General features: G+C 35.4%; 2 protein-coding genes across 6 annotated transcripts; one reads left to right on the forward strand and one right to left on the reverse strand.

Annotated features, from left to right (window-relative positions):
* The first annotated feature begins 534 nt into the window (after nt 1-534).
* On the forward strand, nt 535-6365 carry LOC117236009. Its single transcript, XM_033498573.1, has 5 exons — nt 535-681; nt 2346-2731; nt 3423-3821; nt 4315-4722; nt 5870-6365. The coding sequence occupies exons 1-5, from the start codon at nt 535-537 to the stop codon at nt 6363-6365; spliced, it is 1836 nt and encodes a 611-aa protein (XP_033354464.1).
* Nucleotides 6366-7900: 1535 nt separating this feature from the next.
* LOC117236022 (cadherin-related family member 2) lies at nt 7901-26814 on the reverse strand. Of its 5 annotated transcripts, none has more exons than XM_033498601.1 (14): nt 24634-24778; nt 24309-24435; nt 17702-18005; nt 16920-17191; nt 16285-16449; nt 14652-15332; nt 13751-14275; nt 12740-13092; nt 12376-12590; nt 11328-11887; nt 10831-11139; nt 10438-10732; nt 8594-10238; nt 7901-8286 (listed from the first exon to the last, which is right to left on the reverse strand). In XM_033498601.1, exons 3-14 carry the CDS (start codon nt 17997-17999, stop codon nt 8076-8078), a joined length of 5529 nt encoding a protein of 1842 aa, XP_033354492.1. In that variant the 5' UTR covers nt 18000-18005; nt 24309-24435; nt 24634-24778; the 3' UTR covers nt 7901-8075. The 5 variants fall into 5 exon arrangements, with proteins under 5 accessions (XP_033354492.1, XP_033354490.1, XP_033354488.1 ...); XM_033498599.1 differs by having other exon boundaries at nt 24498-24769; XM_033498597.1 differs by having other exon boundaries at nt 24280-24435; nt 24498-24769.
* Between the last annotated feature and the right edge of the window lie 796 nt (nt 26815-27610).

The raw sequence follows: 27610 nt of genomic DNA on the forward strand, positions 1-27610 counted from the left end.
CCAGCCAGCATGACACCGTGACATTGGCATTCTCTTGCAGTATCGTGCAATAATATTTGACTCGAATCTCCTTGCGTAGTAAGTAGTCCATAACCTATCTCCTACTACCATAACAAGCCTCCCCCACGAACGAAGAAATTTTCTACGTTCATGATAGAATTCAAACAGTGAAAACTCCGTTGCGAGAAATGAGTGCTCGTTAGTTGTATATGGAACTTCGAAAGAATACCGTCTCGTGTTCTTGCGACACAGGATTTGCAAAACTATTTGTTGTTAGAAATTTTTAAACAATACTTCGATTGTTTGATTGAAAATCGTGCCCATTTTAATTACCATTTCGTTGTATCATACCATTTTGTTGTATCGTTGATATTGGAATACTAATATTTTTTAAATCTTCTTGTTATGTTTTATTTATATTTTTATTATGTCCACTTTATATTGATAAAGATCGTAATCATGTGGTAAAAAAATCCCTGAGTGTGCGAAAGATCGATCGATCCATCTCAAAAATGTCATGCGAATAATCAAAAGATGCTGGAAACAGGAAGAAGAACTGTAATTAATACGTCTCAGCTTGGACTTTATTCCGATCACGGTGATCGATACTATAGAAGTCGATACAGTTCTATTACGAGGAAATTTGTAATTGGAGTTATGGTGGTAGTGGCAGTGGCATTAGTAAGTATCCAACCGTAGTACCAATAAAAATCTTTTCAGTACTTAGTTCTCTCGTCAACCCTCTTAACTATTTCACATGTGAAATTTTATTAACAGACTTAAACATGAATATATTTATTTTTTATAAATAAATAAATATCAATAAATAATATTTTTAATAAATAAATATACTCCCAATATAGTCCCACTTTTAGTATATTAGATTTCCTTTGCAAAAGCAATAGAAGAAATGTCTTATTTCTAAGATTATTATGTTGAAGATTATTAATAATTGAAGAGAAGAATTTTTTCCACAGTCCAAATAACATTCATTCCTGAAAGAATTAATGTCTCTAAATTTTTACCATCAATCATTTTTCTTTGTTTCCTCTTGTCAAAAAAATGTTGCATCCTCAATTGAACTAGTTATCGTATAAACTCAAACATTATAACACAATCTATTAGCATTACATATACTCGCTATGCAAACAGTAGCACACTGCTCACCTATATATCGTATTATTTGCTTTAAAGAGTATTGGTTTCTTTTACGCGATCCCCTTAGAAAAGCTATTCATCTCACAAGGAATCGTTTCGTGTACCTATTGCCACATCGAGTAAGTTCAATGACTCACCCCGCGTGATCGAGAAACATTACATATCGATCATTAACAGTGCATTACGTTCTACCGCGTTCAAACGCTACTGTCTGCATAGCTGTAACACTTACGATGATTTTTTAATGAGTACCAAACTATGCGCGAACAATATATCAATTAATAGTACTTAATGCATTCATACCAGGAATTGGATTCATTGCAACGTAAGAAATGTGATTTTCTAATTGTTTTAATAGAAAGTTGATTTTTATGTTTTTACTTAATTCGAAATTTGTTTTATAATTAGATTATGAATGTTTATACATCCATAAGTGCGCTTAAAAATGTAAAAATCTAAAAAATAATTATTAGAATATTTAGTGGGTAAAACGAATTCCTATTTAGTTTCATTTCTTTAGTTATGTTTATACAAGTTTGGAATTGCATAAACATCCGAGATCTCTTTATAACTGATTCAAAATGTGATTAATTGTAAAATTAAAGCAACCTGACAGAAAGTAAGCGTTTAACTTTGCAATAACAAACGTTTCGTTAAAAGTAAAGTTTTTGTCACTCGGCGCCTTAATGAGACGCCATTGTGGTGAACAATAAGCGCAATTACATTTCACGAGTTTTCTCCCATGATTAATGCAACAGGTACAGGTAGCAGAGTTAAAAATCACAATTTCACCGTGAATCTCGCCGCAACAGATTCGCATGCATGGCAAACCAAGCGTCTCAAAGAAGATTTCTGCGTGCTTCACATATAGGGCGTTAACTGTGTTTTGACACGAATTAACGTGCGCCGAGACTGGTTCTCGTTTAGGCTTCATGTATAAACGAAATCTAGTGAAGAAATGTCTTTTCTTGCGAACAGGATACCAGTTCGGTTTGAATTGAGAAGTGAACTTTCCAATACCTTTTGTGTTGGAAAAAATCTAAAATTAATTTCACGAAATAAAATCAAATATTATTTAGTATACTATGAAAATATGCTTTATATGTTTAGAACAAGTTGAGAAAGATGAATTAATTAAAATTTAGTACAAAGTAATCTTAACAATTTTATTCTTTCTCCTATTATAGGTCGGCATATTTTTATATGACTTCACATCCGCTTCATCAGTGAACAGCAAACTGAATCAGGAAACAAAGCATATGTACATCTTGCAAAATGCTCTTAAGAAACCTTCGAACTTTACGAAAAAATTGTTTAACTCGACTGTTCCGTCAGAAATGAATAGAACCAGTTCCATTTACATTCAAGATCGTTTAGACAATGATGGGAATCTGTTCCTTTACGATGAAACGACCGATCAGAAAGTAACTGACGCAGAATTTAAGTCTCAGAACCTGAATAACTTCAAGCTAAGGAAAAGAGTGCTGAAATCGGTGGAGAACAAGGTGGACGAGTCGGCAGAAGGGAAACAATTGTTCGACAATCATGCAATTGTTTATCGTGTGAGACAAAGGTAAAATATTGTCTACGTTACTCTTTATTGAAATAAGTGATTGTATTGTGGCCTTTTCTGTAACCTGACAACATAAATATGTAATGAAAATGTTCGATACGATTTCTCAAGTCATCAAAGACGTCATAAACGAACTAATATTCATAGAGTTTCGCTTCAATCGTCAGGACTGAAGTCGAGGATTTTAATACGGTGTTACATAACGCTTACAAAACCCGTAACTGGGTTTTAAATGTCCGTTAAGTATTTATAATCGTCACATTTTTCCTTCGTTTAAAAGTTAATGAGCACCCTCTGTGACGTACGCACACACACGATTCGTATTCGATGGAAATATACATAAACTGATTATCTCAGTTTCATTATATCGGTGTTCCCTGCCTGTGCCTCAAGCCGGCAATAAATCAACATTACAGCCTACAGTATGTAAATCCTCAAGAAACACTTTCTACTCTTCAGCAACACTTCTTCCCTCGAACATAGCTCTATTATCACTCACTTTGTTCTTACTTAATACGCATTACGTACACCAACGTAGGATCGCAAGTACTAATGAATCAAAATTTCAATCTCATTTATATATTACAAATCTTTTATTTCATTCGGCATAAATCTCTAGAATTGAAATTTGAGAACTAATTGGTGGAAAAAAGTGTCTGTGTGAAAAATATTTTTAAATACACTTAAACAGGCACAAGTACCCAGAGTTGGAAGAAGATGGAAGTTCAGAGGAGAATCGACCTCTTCCTTTTCATTGGGAATTGAAAACACCACAACCAACTGCCTTTAAACGTCCAAGATACCCTCAACTCACCCAGTACAGATATCCATACGCCTCTAGAAATATTCAGGATATCATCAAATATCTGACAAACGACGCTGACTTATCAAATAGAGGTATCAAGTTCACTGGCGTGTACGTGAATCCAAAGAAATACGATTTGTATCCTGGAGCAGGGGAGATGATGTCCAACAGCGATAGGTCGGAAGAAGATGAAACTCCACCTTATTCGCTAAACGAAGATCCGTTTTATCAGTACAAACCCAAACATCCGGCGGACGTGAATTTATTGGCCACGTCCAATGTCAGGTCTGTAGAAAAAGAATCTACGTATCATTGGTGGTTGGAAACTGGGCAAGCGGAAAGAACGCAGGTTTATTTGTCCTACATAAAGTTGATAGAACCACTCTAGTGGCAGAATTTTTAAAATAGGGCACGCATATTGGAAATTATTGATTATTTACACACTTACAGATTGACAGAGGAGCAAGTAGAGTATGTCGTTTGCCTTTGTACCGTTCAGCTATTTTTCCAACTGCATATAGTACATACTGAAAAATCTGTTCGTTGAACGTAAATTTAATAATAAAATTATTTAACTATCGTAGTTGGACATCGATTTAAATATATTACAATAATTTCTTTAGCACAAACTATTGCATGTAAATAAAAAATATTATAGTATATTAAAAAATATTATACTTCTGAAAATATTGCACTTAGAAAATATTGAAATGCAATAAACTCTCTGGAATAAAAATGTTCTTAAATATGGAAAAGTAAAATCAGTTCGATTTTTCAGATTTTCACCGACAGGTCTTCACAGATACAACTACGATGCTTACGGACGGCCATCTAATTATTATAAACCGACGTCGATTGAAACCATGTACGAAAATCCAGCTTCCTATTCGAGTAATTATGGAAAGAAGCGGAAACCGCAGCCGTTCAGTGTTATGTTGGACATTTATCCCATCACCGACATTGCAGAGCAAAATAAAAAGACAAACAGGCCGAAACAAGTGCCTATGGACGATTACGAACTGCGAAGACCGATTCAATATAGCAGAGGGCCGAGGTTTCATTCTCCACTCCCGCAATCATTGACGGGAATGTCTACTCACAATCAGGCAATGACTGACGAAGAAGAAAGACAGCAGATGATATTCCATTTAAATCTATATCCAAGGAAAAAAAGCAAGATGAGCAGGTGAAATTTTAAAATACATAAAACAAGTTGATAACCATGTTGCATTCTTTCAATGATATTAGATCCGGTTGTGTTTCTTATTCTTAACAAACTTCTTAAGTTTGAGGAAAACATGGAAGAATCGTTATTGCATGTTATTTACGTGATTTCCCGTTTTAAATATACACTAAAGTATTTTTTGAAAAATAAAAAGTCCTTTCCCTTGTTCAAATAAGAGTAAGATTTGGACATAGAAACTTGAGAACCGCACCAGAATTAGATACTGCAAATTCATTTTTTTTAAGACAGCTTATTCTAGTCAAAATAGAATATATATTGACGTGCCAGAAATACGATATTTTTCTTAAGAAGTCACATTAAAGTACAAAATAAATTATATTCAATTTTGTTCAGAATGAAACATAAATAACATTTCCACATTTCCGGCTCGGCGATTACGTAAAAATTTCTGTGTGCAAATTTTCCACCCACGGTGTCTACGTTCTTGTATCGAAGACGATCTTCCTTACTTTCGATTACATAAGACTCGAGGATCGCTTTCGCGAATCCACCTAGATTTATTCGCAATCGACGAAACGCGATTTCCCTGTAAACCATATCGTCCGATGGATCGTGGAATCGTTACAATGGCAATCGTGGCTTCGTTCTACGTTGGATTTATCTGCAGAATTGTCGGGAAGATCGGTAAATTCATGCGGAGAACTTTCACCGAACGTGCGACGTCGATAGGTGAAAAAATCTTGTCGAAACTGTTCGACGACTCGTTAGAGACGACCACGTGAAATGTCATTGACTAAATTCAACGTATAAACGATCAATTATTCCGGATGAAAATTATTCGTCGTAAATTCTCTTCAACGATCCTTGCAAGATCGCCTCCTGAAATATATGCATTAATGTATTTTATTAACTGCGAAAAACGAAGTGACATCAGTTAATATATTGTCAGACAACAAGGATAAGAGTTATTAATGCTATAATGTAAAAATAACAGTTAACTAAAATAAAGAAGCATTGTTTGAAAACATTTTTTGAAAAATTTAAATGAAAATTATTCTATTTCTAACTACTACACTATATATTTTTAAATATAATTATTATAATAGCATTGTAAAAACAATACTTAAGCTTTATCCTTTGGTTTTAGGTACGATATTATTCACAGATCGGAATCCATGGCACCAGAAGATCGACAACAATTCGTGGATAAAGTATGGTCACCTTTAGAAACGATAGCCAAACATTTAGCTGTAGAACAATCAAAGTTCATCGATCAGGATAATGAAAGATCTAATCTTGCTGCCACGCGATATCAAGAAACTTTTCTCGATAACAAAGACGAAGTAAAAAGATTACAAAAGACAAACGATTTTTCAAGATTAAGTGAGAACGAAAACCCGGACGAAACCATCACTGTCCCACCTAACCATAAATCAAGCATGGAGGAAGATTACGCTAGTACCGAAAAATACGAGTTCGAGGCTCAGAAAATTGTAGAAACTACCACGGAGAGTGAATCGAATGACTGTAATACGACTGTCATTTCGAAAGAAACCAAAATCAATAAAACTGAAACTATCGATAATTCAAAGGACATTGACACCGTTGAAGGATTTAAACAATTCAACGACAGTGTTTCTTAAAGAGACTGCAAGAAGAAACATACATTTCTGAGAAAGAAAAATAATAAATATTAAAAAGTATATGGTTGGTCAAGGTAGCTGCGTAATTGTAATAGAAAATTGTCTAAAATCACGCAACAAATACATTAGTGTTCTTTTTTTCTAAATATATTACGATTTCTAATTATATCCTCGAATGTAATTATAGATGTTGTCTGAACTAGACAATCATCAATCTCCTTGAGATTTCTTCGTATTTCCCACCAGATCAAATTATCTACCGAGCTCCACCTCGCCTTGACATTTTCGTCGAGGGCGTTCGAGAGTCTCTCAAGATCTTTGCTGTAGCAATCTTAAGATATTCGTTCAACGCGATTGCTTAATAGGCCAAGAGATCGTGGTCTACAAAATTGGTATTAGTCGCTGAGTACATCTTCTCTGGAGAATCTTTAGACGACTATAAGGTCTATTATCTATTGAAGTCGAAAATATTGAAATATTTTATCACAATTTAAAATTAGGAATCATACAAATTTTGTCCGAAAATTTCCAGTTATTTTCTTAAAAATTTCGAAGGAGACAATAAAAGAATTACTTATTTTGATATTACGATTATATAATATATGATTTACAATTACTTAAATACAAATCATAAATCGTTACTTCTCAATTTTTACTTACTTTCTTTTTAGTTTAGCTTCGAAGTTTTAGTTTCGAAGAAGATGACGAGGTAATGATTTATTTTAGGCGTCGAATGTAAATTAAATAGATTCGAAAGTTGATTCAGGATCTTACAAATGTTAATGTATCCAAATTGGTATATATAAAAAAGACAGCGATATTTTTCGTTTTTTTATAAACATAACTCAAATGTACAGTTTTTATTTCATCCTTAAATACTGCATATATTACAATAGCGGACGCGCATTTTCTATGACAATGTCGCGAACGTTTTATGAATCAGATCCGTGTACAGTCTAAGAAATATACAATTCACGCAAATTAGTTTCACTTAATACTAAATAATGTCGTACTTTACACGTGTCCCTGTATTTTGGCACGAATTTCTCGATCTTACATTATAGCACCATTCGTCAACTTCGTTGCACGATTCTCGTAATTTTCTCGATGACACCGCAAATGACTATAATACAATTTATTCGTATGCTTCGGGCGTTTCCAGCAAGAATAGCGCATTGTCAGTTCTTGAAATGTGATCCACGATTTTTCTCGTTCTCATTGAATGAATCAATTCACTGATTTTGATAACGTTGTGCGTTTGAACAATTCCCTGCTAAGCCACATACCTTGAATAAGTTTCGTTGCTTTAAAATAACATTCAAAACTAACGAATAGCTACGAGCAAGTATTATAGTTGTACTCTATCTTTGATTGACGTTCGTAACTATGGTTGTCAGATTCATCTTAGAGATTTTTTGATTGAGGAAATATCTAATTTTACGTGAATGCTTATGTTCAAGGTTTCCATTGTTAATATAGCATTCAAATTATTGTTTCCATCTAGTATGATAATCACTTCTCTGGTATTTCTTCCACCAATAATACTTTTAGTAAATAAAATCTCAATATGGCATGCTCGTTAAGTAGTATCGAAGTGATACAAATACTTATCCATCGAAATCTCGGTTCTGAGCTAAAAAGATCTTTCTCAAGGCGTTTTCTGTACAGAAGAATGAAAATCTTTATGCCGTTCAGTCATCGTCTACTCGTTTACGTCCTAGAACCGAGAGTACTCGGATGATAGAGAGTTGTATCCGCTCCCCATTCGTAAGGACCTTCGTGTGGTCCTAGAGAAACCATGGTACCAGGTCCCAGCGTTGTATGTGATGTGGCACTGACCATCCCTGGACCGGAGGAGACGTAACTTAATGGCGGCCGAGGCTGATCACGCAAACGGGCGTGTTTTACTTGTCGTTTGTACCTGGAAGGAACAATTAAACTAATTGTAATTTTCTTCACAAAACTCGACTACTTGTTGTTAAGAGAAGATTGTGGTTACGGATAATATATGTGTAATAAGATAACGAACTTCTAAGTTGGAATTTTAAATTAAATTCCTAAATTCTTAATTTTATTTACATTCTGAAAATCTGTAGAAGATATGGGGTGATTCCAAACTTTTCATCGATAGTGTATATAACAATAGCATTTAAAAATTTGGATCATTCGAAAATATAGCTAATTCCTCTTACAAGTCGTAAAAATCCAAGAAAATCATGGATACTCACTTGGCGTGCATGCAGCAAAGCGCACAACTAGAAATTACCGTAGCAATGCCAACAAGAACCGCGATGGCAAGCACCCACATCTGCGTCATCGAGGCGTCAGCTCTAGCTACCATGGCAGCGCAATGTTGCACCTTCTCCACATGATACGTCCTATAAACTTTCTTCAATTCCTCGTTTTTTGGATCAGTTAGAAGAGCTTTCATTTCGTCCAAATCATATGCTTCCTTTCCAACCATTTGAAAACAGGAACTGGTCGAAGAGAAATCCAAAGAGTTGTCTTCCTTCGAATAAAACTGCGTATCGTAAACATTGACAGTTATCGGTAAAGACAGAGCTTGTTGCACAGATTTCTCAAAATCCTCCAGAGTCTTTCTGACCTCTACAGGTGGCTTCGAAAACACAAACTTCAACATGTCTCTGTCACGCAGCAGAAATATCCTTAATGTGATATTCGTCTCTCTGCCTGGTGTAACCGAGTTATTGGCCGAGACAATGATTTCCATGTAACCATCTGCGTAACTGGTCATGGAACCAGTCGTTCTGAGTTCTCCAGTTTGAGGATTCAAAGACAAATGCGAGGGAATCTCTCGTTTAGACATAGAAGGATCAACGAGGGAAGTAAAAGAAGCTTTGCCCGTGCTGTAATTAATTGGAAGAGCGTCAGAGTCAGCATCGAAAGCTTCCAGAGTGATGAGACTCGTGTCTATTGGAACATTTAGACGGACACCCAATGTAACATTCTCCTTTTTAAACTTTGGCTTATTATCGTCGATATCCAAAATATTGACAAGAATTTGTCTTTCAGAAGGATCTTGTCGATTGTAAGGTTTTGGAACGATGTCACTCTTCTTTGTGGAAAAGGGGAAACATTTAATCGTTAGCAAATGACGATCAGCTGTCTCTCTATCGAGTCGACCGTTTGATTTGATCACTGCTGAATTGTTTTCGAGTCTTTCTACAATAAACAGCCTAGCTTCGTTTCCATAGATAATTGAATAGTCGATCATTCCATTTTCTCCGATATCTTCGTCAATCGCCTCGATCACGCCAACTTTTGTTCCAATTGGTTCTTCTTCGAATATTGTCAGTTCTATAGGTGAACTGTCTAAGTTTCTTTTAAAATGAGGCTTATGATCGTCGATATCATTCACTAGAACTTGAAGAACTCTGGTTGCCTGCTGAGGAGGACTTCCCAAGTCTTGAGCAACTAATATCAAGGTATAACTATCCTTTGTTTCTCGATCTAGTAATTTTCTGGTAGTAATTAGACCAGTTTCGCTGTTTATTTTGAAGGCACTCGCATCTTTGCCGAAGTTTCCATCTTCTAGAAATTTGAAAGTGATCTTTCCGTTTGGTAAATTCGGATCATCGGGATCTGAAGCTACGACTTGGAACACTGGATTGCCAATGGTTGAGTTTTCAGCTATGTGAGCTACTTCTTCGAGGGTGGGTCTGATGAAAAGAGGTACGCCATCATTGCTGACTACATCACCGATGTAAAGTGTCAGAATTACGTCGGAATAGAGTTCTGGCACGCCGCCATCTTGAGCTCTGATCCTCATTATGTATGGCTCTGTCCTTCCTTTGCCTGTCAATTCTCGAGCTGAATAAATTTCGCCGGTTGTGTGGTTTATTTTGAACAGTCCTAGAATTTTTATAATCCACAAGTCAATCTTAGAATTCCTTGGCGATTGATTGTATTTGAAAATTTAAAATATTTGACTCTTTTACAGTGACGATAAAGAAATAATTATTGTTCATTCTGAATTTTTCATTACAATCAAAGAGTTAAAGAAAAAACATTAATACTTCGAAAACGGAAAAAATGTTATACTTTTGCTTACCACTTGCTTCGCCCTCATCAATGATTTCATAATTGATTATTCCGCCATTGCCTTCGTCTGGATCTGTGGCAGTAATATTCACTACACTGACACCTGATGAAGCATTCTCAGGTATTACAGCTGTATAAGATTCTTGCTCAAAACTCGGAGCGTTATCATTGACATCTAAAACATCTACGGTCACCAAAGCTCTAGTGCTTCTCTGTTCTGCTCCACCTTGAGGCATGTCTGATGCTACGACGTAAAAACGGAGAACCGACTGTTTTTCTCTGTCAAGTGTTGTATTGGTAGCAATCTATACAAATAAGGTTAGAAATATTCAAATTAATGTAACATAGATATAATGAATGTAACTTAAATTCTAGTAAAATTTATAAAGATAAATTTATTCACCTGAATGTTACCAGTTATTGGTTCCACCTCAAACATATTAGCGTTTTCCCCAACCAAAGAGTATCTCACTTCACCGTATCCTCTCTTAACTTCCTGTTCCGTGCTGGAGCTATCCATGTCCGTAGCTCTGACGTTCAATACAATCTTTGGAGGTTTTACCGATTCTAATACAGAAATTTTGTAATCCTTTTGAGTAAAGATAGGACTGTTGTCATTCATGTCTTGCACTTCGACTATCAAGTTGGCTTCCGACATTTTTCTTGTTATCTCGTAATCTCTTGCTAACGCTCGTACTTTAAATCGAATGAACTGAAAATCACAAACCGTTTAAATCCCAAAACATAATTATGTATAGACACAGGAACTTAGTTTTAAAATTATAATTTGAATAATTTAATTACAAATAGAACAAGAATAAATACTAAATATGAGCTTAGAAATTAGAATTTATAGGATTAAAGTGAATATAAAAAATTAGCTTTAAAACTAAAATTTACCTTTTGATTCAGAGCTTCATAGTCCAGCCGCTTGCTCAAAACAACGTTTCCGCTTTGAACACCCACATTCACATACCCTTCATCATCATCTTCCCTCACCAATTCAAACCTTTGAACAGCATAACCAGTAGTTGGTTCTTTAGCTGATAGCATTAGCAAAGTAGTTCCAAGAGGTTGTTCCTCTGGCACGGAAATTTTGATTGTGGGGTTATTAGGCGACCATCCTGGATTCGTAAACGTTGGATTGTCGTCGCTGTAAGCTTGGATATAAATCGTCACCTCGACATTCGTAATCTGTTTCTCTTTATCAACGACGGCGTTCAAATCTTGCACCTGAACCGTCAAAATGACTACTGCAGCCACTTGATAATCTAACACACGATTTACTGTAATTAAACCAGTCATGGAATTTATTCGAAACGCTGTTTTGTAATCATAGGAAGTTGTGCTCTTCAGAGCCACGCCAGTTTTGTCGACAGCCCTGATGGGTTCTACTAAAGAATATTCCAAATAAGCATCTGAGTCTGGGTCTGTTGCTACTACTTTCAATACTGGTTCACCTGTTTAACGATTATTAATTATCAGCACTGAATTCTTTCTGTTGTAATTTATATTGCATGATCCTGCCGCTAGTTAACATAAGGACTGTGTCGATAATCATACCGGGAACCACATACTTTTCTTATATTTTTATATACAGTGATGTACAAGATAGTTCCGACCAGAAAGATTTTTCATTTTATATTTTAAAAGTGATACGTGAAAAATTTGTTGCTAATATTGAATATGACGACGTGACACGTAAAAGATCTCAGTAAAACAAATGGACGGTACCAAATAGTTTTATAGTTATATAATATTAGCGGAAACTTTTTCAAATATCATTTTTGAAAGAGTATAAAATGGACATTTTATCTAACTTGAAAGTTTCATGCACCACTATGTACAAAGTGAGAACGTGAGTATGCGATTCACTACTGTTAATGCTGCCTATGAATTAACTAACAAAAGAATCATGCTGTATGTTTTTTATTAATTTGGAACCTACCAATAGATGCTCTTTCCGATACGTAAACGAGATACGTCGACTCGTTGAACATCGGTGGTTTGTTGTTCACGTCTACCATATTCACTGTGACAGTTGTCGTAGCGGTTTCCCTAAGTGGTGTGCCAGAGTCTATGGCGTAAACTATTACTTCGTACTTTTCTCCTCCGGTTTCCAAATCCAAACGAGCATCCGGTGAGACCGTGATAACACCGGAACTAAACAATTCATAACAGATTTTAATATTTAATATTTACAATATATTATTCTGGATCTCTGGAAACATTTATTGGAAAAAGCATTTACGAAAATTGTTACGTATTTGTCTTAAATAAATTATAGAGATGTAAATTATAGTGTAAATTACCTAGAGTCTATGACAAAATTATCTTTAGCACCGGAAGCAATGTGATACTGCAACAAGTTGTCTCTTCCGTCAGGATCGTTTGCTACGACTCTAATGACTTCCGTTCCTGGCGAAGCGTTCTCCAACAATCTTGCTCGGTAAGTGCTAGGTCCTGGTACATTAGATTTGTAATTTCCTCGGAAGATGGGTTTTTGGTTTCCAGGTACTCCGACCCTAACTGATAATTTTGCTTCGGAATATAATGGCGGCGTTCCAGCATCCGTAGCACGAATTATTAATTCGTAAATTCCTCTTTCTGTGTCGTCTGAACGCACTGCTTTCGCCATTGTCACTTCTCCGGTCTCTGAATTTATCTGTAAAAATATTGTTATTAATTCTGTACACGAAATAACTTTTAATAATAACCTACAAATAGGACTTTATAGGATTACTATTTTTTATTCATTATACTCAGTGGTGGATTTAACACTTTGGCTGCCTGAAGCTAATAATCATTTTGAGCTAAAACGAATTGAAAAATGTTTAAGATGTTTCTTAAATCAATAGGAAATTAATATTTACGTTTAGAGATCTTTTGACTAATCTGTCAAAATATGATATTCACTTAGACGGTGCACATTAACTTCATGTGTAGCAATTAAAATACGCACGATGGCCAGTCCAAAATTGCTTTTAAAACTCCTCGAAATTGTAAGCGAGGAAGATTCTCTTTTTTTCGCGTATTTTAGAAAACGCAAGGATCCTCCAAAATGTTTTAGAATGGACTTATCGAATGCTCATTTTGGCCAAGTTAAAATTTTTATCCCACCCCTTGGATACTAACAAATGTATTTTATATGATTCTTATAATCGTTTATTAATCTTTTTTGCAACCACCTTTGGGGCCTCCATAGTTTTCCGGGGCCCGAATCTTATTGTGTCATTGGCGTCAAGGTAGATCTGCCTCTGATTATACCTATGCTTATTTCATTTATTTTTACTCTTTCATATTTATCTGACTGCAACACGTACCTTGAAAACACCGTTCGTCATACTGTTGTGCGAACTGATGGAGTACGTTACTTTCCCATTTCCCTGTGCTGGGCCATCGACGTCAGTGGCTCTAACAAACATCTGTGGATCGAAACTTGTTGCTCCTTCGCGGACAGTTCTGGTATATTCGTTTTGTTCAAATACTGGCTTATTGTCATTAACATCATCCAATTCTATCAAAATATTCACAGCAGATACTCTTCCACCTCCATCTTTAGCTTCCATCGTCAATGAATACGATTTCTGAGCTTCGTAGTCCAATGGTTTTGCTACCGATACTCCACCTGTTTTTAGATTAGTTTCGAATTTGTCAGCTCCGAAACCACGTAGAGTGTAAGTCAATTCACCAAAAGAACCACTGTCGTAGTCTCTTGCGAACACATCGCCGAATCGTGTGCCTATTTCCGCGTCTTCTGGCACAGATAGTTTGTACACCGATTGAGAAAATTCTGGACTGTGATCGTTGGCGTCCATTAACTCTACGTGAACTCTACTTGCGGCCACCTAAAATTTATTTATTAATATATTACTTTTCATACATCAATCGTTATACAAATATTTATTTGTATATGGTCAAAGATAACATGGACGTTCTACAGAAACAAATCTAGGAATTGTTAAGAATGTATCTATTACTGTGTTAAAAATATTTATATGTAAACTAGGAGTATTTATACAAAATATAGAATTTATACTTTTAAGCCTAGAAATTTATTTTATCTACTAAACATCATTCCAAGTATATTATATTGTATTTGTATGTTATATTCTTATAGATTCTTGCATATTGTGGTGTATTTTTTATAGTATATCTCCAAATTTTTCGTAAATGCATCAAAGTCCATGGTCTATTTACAAGTTATTGACGACAAATTCGTACCACTTCATTTGCAACCAGTGCAACAACTTCGAACTCTAGTTGCCTTTTAGCGAGGTCATCCACATCATAATCCAAGACATTAACATCTTTTGCTTTAACCACAACTGGCACACGACCTTGAGCTTCTTCGGGACTAACAATGAAAGCCTTGCTAATTCCAGGATAATCCGGCGCATCTCTAAGAGCCAATCTGTACTTCGCATTCTCTCCAACATCTCCATCACTCACTATCATATTTAATCCCGGTAAAGGTGTACCTTTACCTATGTCTTCTGAAATTTTTATATTAAAGTACTTCTCGTTAAACACAGGCATCAAATCGTCAACATCTGTAACGACTATCGTGACAATCGAGGTTGCAGTGTCTGCTGGGATCTCGTTATTGATTAATTCCGTAGCTTTCACTTGGAACGTATAAATCCCACCATTTTGTAGGATACTAGGATCCTCTCGATCGAGGGAAATGTTGGTGGTAACCAGTTTTCCTACTGTCACGTCACCCTCTCTCGATACGTCTAGATCAAAGTGGCCTGATTCCTCGTCTTCGAGAGTTAGTAGGAGAACTCTAGGTTCACCCGTGTCACCATCTCGCGCTCTGATTGTTAGGATCGTGTGACTAGCTGGCGTGTTCTCTGGAAGTGCGGCGCTGTACGGCGCGTTCAGGAACACGGGCGGCTGATCCTGAAAGCAATTTATGCAATTTGTTTATCATTTAGAATCCGTAGTAAATGTAAATCCCTGATTCAAAGGTTTGCTAGTGGATGATACTGGAGCAAGAGATGTATTCTGCTTATTTGACTTCAGCTTTTGATCAAAGCTGACACAGTACGTACTGCCAAAACTATGCCTATTGCTTTGAAACCTGTTGCAATGTTTGTCACCTCTTTCACGTAAAAAGTTTTAATTTCAAGCGCCAACCGATTATTTTTGGTAAAGAATTTTATATTCTAGATCTCGTATTTATTTAACAGTACTCTCATAGTAATACTCATATTTGTACAATATTTAAACCGAAAATACAGTTATTCAGCATTATAGCAATTGTAAAATAAAAATGTTACAAAAGTTGTACCAGTATATCCAAATTCGTTCATCACCATATTGAACTATCTGATTTGTAAATGTGACTATTTCAACCAACTGTTTTAACAAAAATACGTGTGCTTCGTTCTTAAAATTTACTGCTAGCCAAGTCTTCAACCACGAACGGTGTTTTAACAGTATTTTAACAAAATATCTATATCTATAATCTACTGATTTAGAGATAAATAAATATCTATAATCTACTGTCAAATATCACTAGTATCATCTCACTTGGTTTTTCATTTGTCTAGACTAATTCTCACGATTCCCAGGAATTAATTAAAAGAATTTGAGACCGTTATATAACGGAGGATTTCGAGAATGATTAAAGTTTGTGTTAGAACGAACGAACGAACGAAAACGTTTACCGTTCTGGTGAAAGTTATTTCGCGAACAACGCGTACACATAATCAGACGTTCCGCGAACAGAGTCACTAGGTAACAGACTGCGCTTTCCTGCTTAGATTATCGTAAACGATCTTACTAACCAATACGGAATGATCACACTGGATGTACAGTTACATCCGCGGTTAGGTCGAGACCCACTTACCTGAACATCGAGAACGTCCACGGCTACTGTTGCCCTGGCCTGTAACCTTTTCGATACATCGCTGGCACCGTCTACAGCCAAAAGGTTGATCAAATACGAGTTTCTCCTCTCGTAGTCCAGAGACTTCGACAGGGTGATCTGTACGTCGTATTTTCCCTCCGTCAACTGAAAATGTAGTTTTTGATTTATAGGCTTGATCGACTTTTCGTTAAACAATCGTAGAAGAGGAATTCGAGCGTAGGATGTAAATAATTGGCAATTTTTCTTAACTTAATGATATTTTCGTTGAAGAAATGGTAGAAGGGAAATTTAAGTATTGAAAGTAAGTACTTAAGAATTTAAGGATAGTATAGTTTACAGAAGTAATGAATAGTTGAGAATTTTGGCGTGTAGGATATAGGGAAATAAAAATATATATAATAGGATCTGGAGAAGATATAGTTAAGATCTTAGAAAGATCGTAGAATGTAAAGAAGTAATTAACTGAAAATTTGGAAATCATATAATATACAGAAGCAAATAGCTGAGAATGTAAGCAAAGCTGAATGTAGAACATAAGTAAAAATTCTGGATAGTAATTACGTTTAGTGAATCGCCACGAATTGTTTGTTACAATGAAATGTCAAGGTTTCTACCTTTTCTGTAGAAACGTTGAAGACCTCGCAGACATCATCGTCTCGTGACGTAGAGACACACTGCACGTGAATATCCGCGTTTACACCACCATCGCGATCTGTGATCGTGATCGTACCAGGTGGAACTAGAAGACCACCCACATGTGCGCTTTCTGGCACCCTGGCTGCATAAGGTCTGCCGTGGTATACCGGTGGATTATCATTCTCATCTAACACAGCTATCTCGCGTCGGAGGGATACTGTGTTGGGTTCTGATCCTGCGATCCCTTCGTCTAATAGAATATTGATTTTTTAATATTACTCATAGATATCTCTCATTGTCTAGTAAATAAGAAGTGTACGTTTGAAGTGAACACAAGGAAATAAGGAATATTGTTTGATGAATTGAGTTGCTTAAGGAAGAAGTGATACAAGTGAAAAAGGCCATGATCGTATTTTCATTGAAGAAAGTTATGAATGAAATTATCTCTATATATACTCATGGAGGCCCAGAAGTTTTCAAGATAATTCTTTATATTAATTATTATGTGTATCTCGTTGTTCAAAGACATTTGTATAATTTCTTTACCGAGCCCCTCAAATAAAGACTGAAATCAAAAGTTTAAAGGTATAGTCGCGTAATAAATATAGAAAACAAATTTCACCGAAATTTAATTGCACAATCGAGTCATCACTATTCCGCTAGCGTATCGGTCATCTAATGCTCTATATATACCGTCATCTATCCATTGATATTCTACAGTAACAGTGTAACGGAATATCTATAAAAACAATGTAGTTACCCGTTATACTGATGATCACTTCAATCAAATCCTGGGTCTCCCTGTCCAGCGCCTTTCTTAAAACAACGACACCGCTGTCCCGATTTACAGTGAAGTATTCACCACTGATCGAATAATGTAACTTGGATCCTTCCGGATCTTCTCCTTGAAGAGTGTATACAGGTGCACCTGGAGGTGTGCCTTCTGACACGGCCAGTCTGGCCATGTCTCCACCTTGCACGAAATGCGGCGCTCTGTTGATCACCTGACCCCATGACGAAGACCACGTGGAGAGTGTGAAGAGCAAAATTGTCCACATCGTCACCTGCGGGTTAACGAAATAAATATGTTAAATATTCTTTTACTTTTAATTTTTGAAGATTAATTTCGATACAGACAATTGATGCGAGATTTTTAGGACTTTTACGTTAAAAATATATTTTTAGTCTATTTGCGATTCAACCGACTTATATTACTAACGATGCAACACTCGAGAGCGTAGCTCATGTTCCTATTTAAATAGTATATATTTCTAATAGATTTTTAATTTAAATCCGTCAGATCACATAGTTTTAGCATGCAAAATGTTAACAATTTTCATCCCTCCATTTTCACCAAGCCTAAGATCCAATTGCAGCTCGTTGGGAACTTGTTCTTTTTATAATTAGGGGTTCTTTAATTATCGTGAGATGTTTGACATCGCAAGACCATTGTCTTTCATTCTTCGCTGTATAATTTGAGAATGTAAATTAACAATCATAATGCTATTTACTGATATGCACAAGGACCATCATTAGCATCAGTAGTTGACGTTGCATTCGTTGAATAACGGTTATTTAGTGGACGAGTAGAAAGTGGATTCAAAGATGAAAATGTTGGGTGTAAGAAGAACAATTCCGCGGCTTATGCTTAGAACTTTCATTAAACAAATTGAAACACGAAGTTTTATACATAAAAGCGCGTTCTCTCTTGCGTGAAAGGTGAACACTTCCTACACTGCGATTCGTCACGATTCCGTTCACTTCCGGTCATCGAAACAAGCGTATCTTAATAATTGTACCGCTTTAAATAATGCAAAAATAACATCTCCGCGTTCATGGTAATGTTTTCTCCTATAAAACTGACTACAAAAATTTAAGAAACAGACAGAAAAAGGACAATAAATTTTATGATCTATCAACAATTACGACAAACAATAAATTATATGACCAATAATCGCTGTGAAACTTCGGTTTCAAATTATCCGTTCACACACAAATTTTATACAAAAGTATTCAAACTAATTTAAAGTATATAAAAAAATGTGCTCTTGTTATAAAAGCTAATAGGTGAAACAAAGTCTTGTTACATTTCATTTCTCTAACTGCATTCACAAGTATCTAAATTTCTATAAACGTCCACACTCTAGTGATATTTATATATTTCCATGTATAGTGATACTTTATATCTCCACATACGTACAAGACCACTCACTTTCTATCCAAACAACGATTAATTACACAGCAAATAGACATCACTCAGATAATAGTTCGATCAACGTCTTCAACTAGAAAGGAAACTATCGAGAAGAAGCTAACCATAGGCGAGCTCGAGAGCCATCTGAAATAAGCGTACGTGCATTTGTTTCTTGGACGTTGTTGGGATCAATGTTCGCGGTCTCTGTTGGAAAAATGCGACGCATAGACGAGTGGGCAGGAGAGAGGAAATGGTTAAATACTGCGGAGGATGCAACGATCTATCGGAGCCACCGGTTACCACCCATATAAAACGCAGCAGCGACCGAGCCGCGTTCTTTCTGTGGCATTCCGAAAAAATGCTTTCAGGCGAACCACCAGCCGGCAGTGTAGCCACCGAGTACGGTGTCTGAATGACTTCTAGCGGGTGAGCACGGTCAGTGAAAAGCCGTTAGAAATCAGATTCCATTTCAGGAGTTCGCGGTATTCTTGTGCTGCGATCCGTAAATTAAATTGTCCTATTAGTCATCGAACATTTATCTACGCCTTGAGTACTGCTCTTCTGTTTTAATTAATTTAAGCTTGTAAAGTGTACGAATGAATTTGGTGTTGGTGGATAATCGTGTTGCTTTTATGGGTAGGGTTTAGCAAAAAAAGGTAATTGTTGCTCTTATCTTTAACGAGATACTAGAAAAAAGTAGAAAATTACTTTCAGATAATTGATAAACCTCAAATCTTAAGGATTAAGAAATACTTTGTAATTAAAACTTGTATGAGTGAAATATGCATATTATAGAAAAATATGTATGAGGCAAAATAAGGTTAATAAATACTGTAAGATAAGATTCCTAAAAAGATCTGCATACACGCGCATAGTTCCGGAATATACTGATAAAAGGTGTAAAAGATTTGAATCAAAGTTGGAATTCGCCGAACAAGAAAGTTTAGAATGCAAGTACTGACCGCGATCTTCGTTAATCAGAGTGTGTAGTAATCGATTAAGTATTTTTTCGTAAAAGCAGCATTCCAAACGACTTTTTCTGGTAGTGTAAACGGAAAATAATATTTCAACGTGATTTCAAGATCAGCATACGAAATTTCATGGGCCAATGAGTAGCGCGTATTAATGTTACGCAGGATTGTTAAGAACTCTGCGGTAACTTTCTAGTAGAGTCTCCAGACAGATTCCGAACAAATGTCTTGCACAACAGCATCGGCTTGGATAAATGCAGATTGCGTTCTATGCTATTCCGCCTCTGTCATAACTCTCACTCAAGACAGCAATTTGTGCGGAATCAAAACCACTCGACCAATAATATTTTTCTGTAGCGTTTAAATGGAACTGCAACGATATTCATTTAGACTCTGGTATTTAAAGGCCAAGTATGTGGAGCAAAATGATGGATTATGAAGTTAATAGGAAATCGTTCAGATGAATTGCGGAATTTAAAACACAATGGGTTATGTTAGAATAAATAATACACAGCATGATTTCTACCCATAAAATTAAGGTAGGTACTAGAATGAAAGCACATATGATTATTGCAATTTATCCTTTTTATGAATGACAGTTTGCTTGTTCTTTTTATTAAGATAGGTTTGAAATGTACCTATCATAAAAATATTGTATAAAAGTTACGCAAACTACTCTTGTAAATTATTTGCATTATATAAGAATTTCTCTAAACTGTGAATTTGAAATTTTCTCTAAATGCGTACATATATTTTACTGTATGATAGAATAGACAAATGTAATAGATAAATAATAAAATATTTTATAATGTATGATTAAAAAGCTCCGTTTATATGAATTTGTTAGGGGAAATATAGTTTGTATAGCTAACTGGAGTTCATTTTCATCACCACCTGTGGCTTTTTGTCTAATTTTTTGCTTAATTTTGAGAATTTTTAAACTGTTCATTTTGAAGGCTTCAATGAGAATCAGCTATTGCTGAAAGTAATACGTGGGAAGCAATCATTCTGCGAAGAGAAACAAGCGACGACTACGGGACAGTATACTAGCGATTTTCCGGTGACTTCGTACCACTAGTTGACTTCCGTGTTCTGAAGGTTGTTATCAAGTATTGTCTTCGGCAAACCTAATTATTAATCATGTGAAACTACTAGAAATTTTGTATGATACAGGAAAGGCACGAGACCTGCTACCTTGTTGAAACAATTCTCACAATTACTTCACACAGGAATCTTAATCATAGGATTAAATTTGAGTATCTTTAAATACCATCGAAAGAACACGTTGCTATGATCTTGACTCATAGTTAAACTCAAGAAATTTTACACAAAATGGATAATATTTAAAGTCCTTATGAAGTCATTTATATTCAAATATTCGTGCATCACTATATTACCCAACAATGGAGAAGGGCTGCAACTACTAAAGAAGCAATTTGTAGTACATTGACAAAGTTTTCACAGATTACTACGTTTATTATATGTTGTGATAGTATTAGTGATTTGCTTAGCAAATTAGGCATATTAGGCATATTAGGCGTACAAACTAATTTGAACTTTTGATTCTTAGATTTACCTATTTCTAACTTAAATTCAAATATTTTTTCTATCTTACAGGAGTTTTATGAAATAAAATCTACAATTAATATTAGCAATATTAATATTAGTTATAATAGTTTCACGCTTACTATAGTTAATGAAATAATAAGAACGGTTTTGATGATTAAAATATTACATAATGAATAGAATTTCCATTTTCTTTCTAAAGGCACCGAATTCATTTACATTTATAATACACATCTAATATTTTATTTTCTTTTTTCATAGTTGAGCAGTATAGAAGAGGAATTGACAACGAAACATACAAGAAAATTTACATTTCCACATAAACCGCTTAAATAGATTCAGCAATAACAAACGGACTCGAAGTATTCCAACGTTGGTACGATTTCTATTATAATGTGCGCAACGCGGGAAAGCATGGAACGTTAAAACTCATGACCAAGAGTATACTTCTACTGTTTAAAAACTCGTCCGAGATTCTGAACAGTGTAATTGCAATTATCAGCGACGGAACATAAAACGATATGACTAGATTATGCGATGGATTCAATTCTAGCCAGGAAGAAATTCACAGATCGCGCTTTCGTCATTCGCCATGAACGAACCATAAAACACACCATGAAATCTCGCAGAAATAATAGTAAACGGAATATTACACCGTAAGCGCAACGATCGCTGACCACAATGTATTTACTAAGCGCGATTCTCAAATATAAGATATACATATAAATATTCTGTAATGAGAAAAAAATCTTTTAAGATTATGGAAAAGGATGAAAATAAAGGAGATAATGAGAACACAAAATTATTCAAATAGAAACAACGCCATGCTCTATTTAATAATGCATGATCCCATTATTCATGATATTAAACGAATTCGAATTCATGACGTTGTCTTGTATTCCTTATGAATTATACTTGATGGTAACTACCGCAATGCATGCAATTTGCTGTTCAAAGTTTAAGTGCTGGTGCTTCGTTATATGGGTCATCGTGATTTAAAACATGATTAAAATAACAAGATAAAAGCATTCTATGCGCCTCAATTTTGAAATAAAAGTGGTCATTACCTTCAATCAATTTGAAACGATGAAATTGATCTGCTCGTTAGGTAGGGGAAGAAAAATATATTCTTGGCTTTTAACTAACAATATATATACACACGTATATTCTATCTTATCGAGATTTTATATCCAGTTAGTTGATGATACATTTGTTTAATGTATCACGATCTTATTTTATTACTGTGATAATTTGTTCATTTAGACGTTACTTTTAAAGAGAATTGATTGTAGCCATCAATGAAGATAATACTGTAAAATAATCAAGAGTTCAAAGCGATACTATAAAATTGAATAATCAACTACTCGAGAAAGTTATAACTGTTTCTTCGCTCCTTTATTGCAACACATGTATCAATTAAAAGAACATGAACTTCATTTCAAACAGAAATGAAAAACAAAGTCAGGAACAAAATGAATAATTACTTTATTAATATTTTATGATTTTCCATCAACTATAAACATATCGATTTCAAAACATAATCGTTAAAACGCTGAAATTGAGCTCAATTTCATGGACTGTTGTTCGATCAACAAGGAAACCGGTTTCATCATCGGCTAAACGTATTTCGCCATTTATTACGCGTTGCGACGCTCCGTGCAAGAATTAATTCCTGTGCTATCTGATAGAAAGCTTTTCTCTTTGCGTTTGCTTCCGCACGTTCGTTTCCCGTGAATGAAACATACTACGTAGAAATTATACGCCGCGGTGCATGGTGATGTGTCACAATAGAATTTGCTGAAGTAATACGCGGAAAAATATGTCACGGTACTAGCCATTTTTCCAACGCGATGCATATTCGAATGTACTCAAAACGCTACACCGCGCCGCGGAGAAACTCGAATACATTAGCCGCTCATTCGATAAATTATTTTCCATTTAGGTCGATCGTAAAAAAGATAATGTAATGTTCGTTTCGCGTTCGTTAATGTGGATCAAAACTTATACTACATAATTCGAAATGAATTTAAAGAGTTGATCATAAATTCATAATCATTTAAAAAATTACTTAACTCCTTAAATGCAGTGTGTTACTATTTTGTTTCAGTTACGCAATACTTTTTTTGTAGTGAATTGAGAAGAGCAAACGGAATTTACATTTAGAATTTTATGTGAAGTAGAACAATTTAGACAATGAAATGGATTCGTATATTTTGTAATATTCACATGTAAATCGTTGCTACTATTATACAAGAGAATTTATTAACACTGGTAATTTGTAACTTGTAACTTATGCAGTTTTACTAGTATAATAATTAAACAAATTAATTCGATTATACAACAGGTCTTACAGGATCTTAGTAATGTTCCAACACATTTCCTAGAAAAACCAGGATTATTCAGAATCTAGCAGATGGTAGTGAATATACTATTTTAATAAAATTACGTTCTTCAAGTTTTGCGGCCACTCAACTTTTACTTATTTTCGTGGTTGAGCTACACAATTTCCTAGATTACACATAAGCGTAATATTACAACATTACCTAAAGCACTTTACCCCAATCAATTCTAAATTCTCAAAATCTAAGATTCTGTACAAATATTTACCATATCCATTTTACAGCTTAAGCACCTACTATGTAAACACCCGAGACATTGTGTATACACGCAACAATCCCCAAATTACAAAAGTCCACAGTGGAGTTCACGCGTGGCAAACATCTATCACATTCTCGCCTTTGAGACCAATTTCCCAGAGAATTTCTGTGCAGATAAGTTACCTAGATTCGTTCATTGACCTAGATACGCTAAAAAAAAATGCGTACCAAGCACGAACGGCTCGTAATTGGTTTTCGATACCGGCAACAAGCATTTCGAAACGCGTTCCTTGTGAAATTTCGCGAACCGCCATCGCGGTGATACCGGTCAGGCCAGCAACATTGGCGTAGGATCTATTCTCTCTGTTTCTCGAAGTGAAGCGCCCGGTTTGATTCGTATCCGCGATACCGATTTTCTCTTCGGATTGCGCGAAAAGCAAACGAGTACGCGCGGTTAACTGTTCCGTGCTGATCGTACGAGTCTCGACGTCCTAGACTCGTTAATCGCCGAGAAAGGAGAAGAGGCAGAGCGAAGGCAGGCCATAGAAAAGCGAGAGGAAGACGGAGTAGCCGGCGAGAGGAAGAAAAAAAACCGTTATAGAGGCCCCCTCTACGATCCACACCATTACGTTACGCGCCTGGCATTCTGACACTGTGTGACCAGGTGATGCCCAGGATGAATGACTAAGAAAAGTACCATCTTGTCACGCGCTTCTTTCTGCCCTGTCTTTGCATTTTTGCTACACGAGACGCTGCTGTTCCAGACTATACTGTGTACCGGATAGACGTGTCATTAATACGGTTTCTTTAACGCTGGAACCGTTAAAGTGTTTAATAAATCAGTATATTATAAATTAATGCTGTATATGTATATAATTACTGTAATATAATGAAAATAAACAAGTACATAAAACTACATTTCTATCTCTACAGGAAATAAAATTAATTCTATTGAAACAACTATGATTTTAGTAGCAACAAAATTAAAAAACGTGGAACGCGTCGTTTTAAGGAATTAAATAATTCTAATGTGGTGAAAGTAATTATGGAATTTTTCCAGAATTCTTCCAGTTTTCCTACGGATTACTTCGGATGCTATTCCTCTAATCTTAGAGTTACTTTAATATATATTATTTCTATTGTGGACAATTTTTTTAAGAAATCTGCAAACAGAAAATTTCAAGGCCTAAAGGTAAGGCCAAGGAAATTTGTACATAGACCAACGCGTTAATGAATGATGGAATATTGAAATAAGTGTAGAAATTTAATAGCACAAGTATCTAAGTTTTATGTAATAATAAAAATACCACAATGTTTACGAAGAAAAGATCTGACGTACATCATATCTTCATTGGTCGATCAAGAAAGCTGTAAGTCGTAGAAAAAGTCTTCCAAGCAACCTTGAGGAACGCAGGATCGGTATTTATGAAAAAATCAACCGATTAATCTCTGAACGTGTTAATACATGTATATTCAAGCTTTTCCTGCTCCACGAACTTGACACCGGTTCCTTGAAACCATGACTTCGACTAGTGCACTCGCTGGTCAGACTGGTTTTCCTCGAACTGACGAAAACGATGACGGGAGTTCGGCATAGTTTGTCACTATTTTATTATTTCTCAGTCATGTAAAAGGAAAGTGTAAAAAATATCCTTTAACAAACGTATATTCCTGATAACAAGACTGGCTGGTTTTAACTTTTCATTTTTCCTGCCTTTCACAGACCACTGAAATATTTGATATAATTGTTTAAAGTTTCTAGCCAACGACTTTAACTATCTCTCGATATAAAGGTCAAGGAAATACCAGTAAAATCGAGCCTGATATAGAATTACCTTACACAGTTGGTCTCAACTTCATCAAGATTTATACGTATTCATAACTCCACTTTTACCGGTTCAATTCGTATTCTATCTAAATCAAACTCTACGTAACAACGCGTGTATCAAGTTTTCAAGATGCTACCTCGATAGTAGCACGTGACTAAAACAAAAACAGGAAATCGAGACGTGCTTGAACGTCAATGAATTTTTATGGAAGATACGTTGTATAGCTTTGATATTTCCTTTCACATATCCACCCGTTCGATTCACAATATTATTAAACCAAACGATCCTTAAATGACAAATTATTCCAATAAATATAGCGAACAATAATTAAAGTAACGTTTAATAATCCAATGAATGTTGTTTTGAACTTTTGTTCGGACTCGATCAATCACTTGAAAGTAAAGAAATACCATCTGCCAAGGACCTTACCTCATAAAGTCGGTCCAAGATCCTTCTTCCTCGCAGCACCGTATCAACTCATCATCACACCACGTGTATTTCCGTTTGGGAGATCACTCGTTTGAAAAATAACATTTAGAAAAAATCACGTACATACACCCTACCTCATGACGCATCGGTACACGAGTGTATCTAACACGACTTGTATCCTCTATCCTCTCGGTTTCATGAGTCGTTGTCGTTTCGAAAAAGAACCGATGTCTGTGCCAGCCAATGGACAGGTCTATACTGCATCCTAAGGAGGTATGCGGCCTCTGCTATGGGAGTGGAAGGAATGGAGAGAGAGAAACAGCTCGCCGCGAAGGAGAGACTACAGTCCGTGCCCGGTAACTGTGAGCGAAAGGGGGGCGAACCTTTTTGATTCTTTTCTACCTCGACGTGCCAGGTGAGTCTCTTTCGTGGTTCCATCGTGACTGGGAGTGTGACGCGAAAGGGATCCAAACAAAATTAGAGAGAACTTTCCTTGGTGACATTATCTGAAAAAATATTTTAGTTTCATCATTTTTGATTGGCTGGAAAACTCCTATTTTTATGATATATATATATATATATATATATATATATATATATATATATAACTATATATATGATATATAACTATATATATGATATATATATATATATGATATAATATTGTACACTTTATCCTTGATTCATAGTTTAATGATTTAATAGTTGAGAATCAAAGATATTATTTGGAACAAATGAAACCTATTTTAGTCATAAATTTTAGTTATGAGCAGTTGCGTTCTGGGGCTAAATATGTTTGCAGCAAAATTGAGATCACAAATTATCGTAGATTCATCAGAAGTTGAATGTTGTGAAACACTTTTTACTTTAGAACTTTTTGCTTCCTAAATTAATACTTTCACGTCGTCATGTATATCAGAAATTCTCTGCTACTAATGACAAACTAGAATTCTAGTAATAAATCGAAGAAATTTATCACATACCATTTCCTATTAAAGCTCCTACTTAATTTTTCTTGCTTTCACCGACGTCCAATAGCGCCAAAACAAGTCCATTAAAGCATCTCTTTGCACAGTTACATAA

This window comes from Bombus vosnesenskii, unplaced genomic scaffold (genome assembly GCF_011952255.1).
Source record: "Bombus vosnesenskii isolate JDL3184/JDL3185 unplaced genomic scaffold, Bvos_JDL3184-5_v1.1 scf7180000013339, whole genome shotgun sequence".
Taxonomy (NCBI): Eukaryota; Metazoa; Arthropoda; class Insecta; order Hymenoptera; family Apidae; genus Bombus; species Bombus vosnesenskii.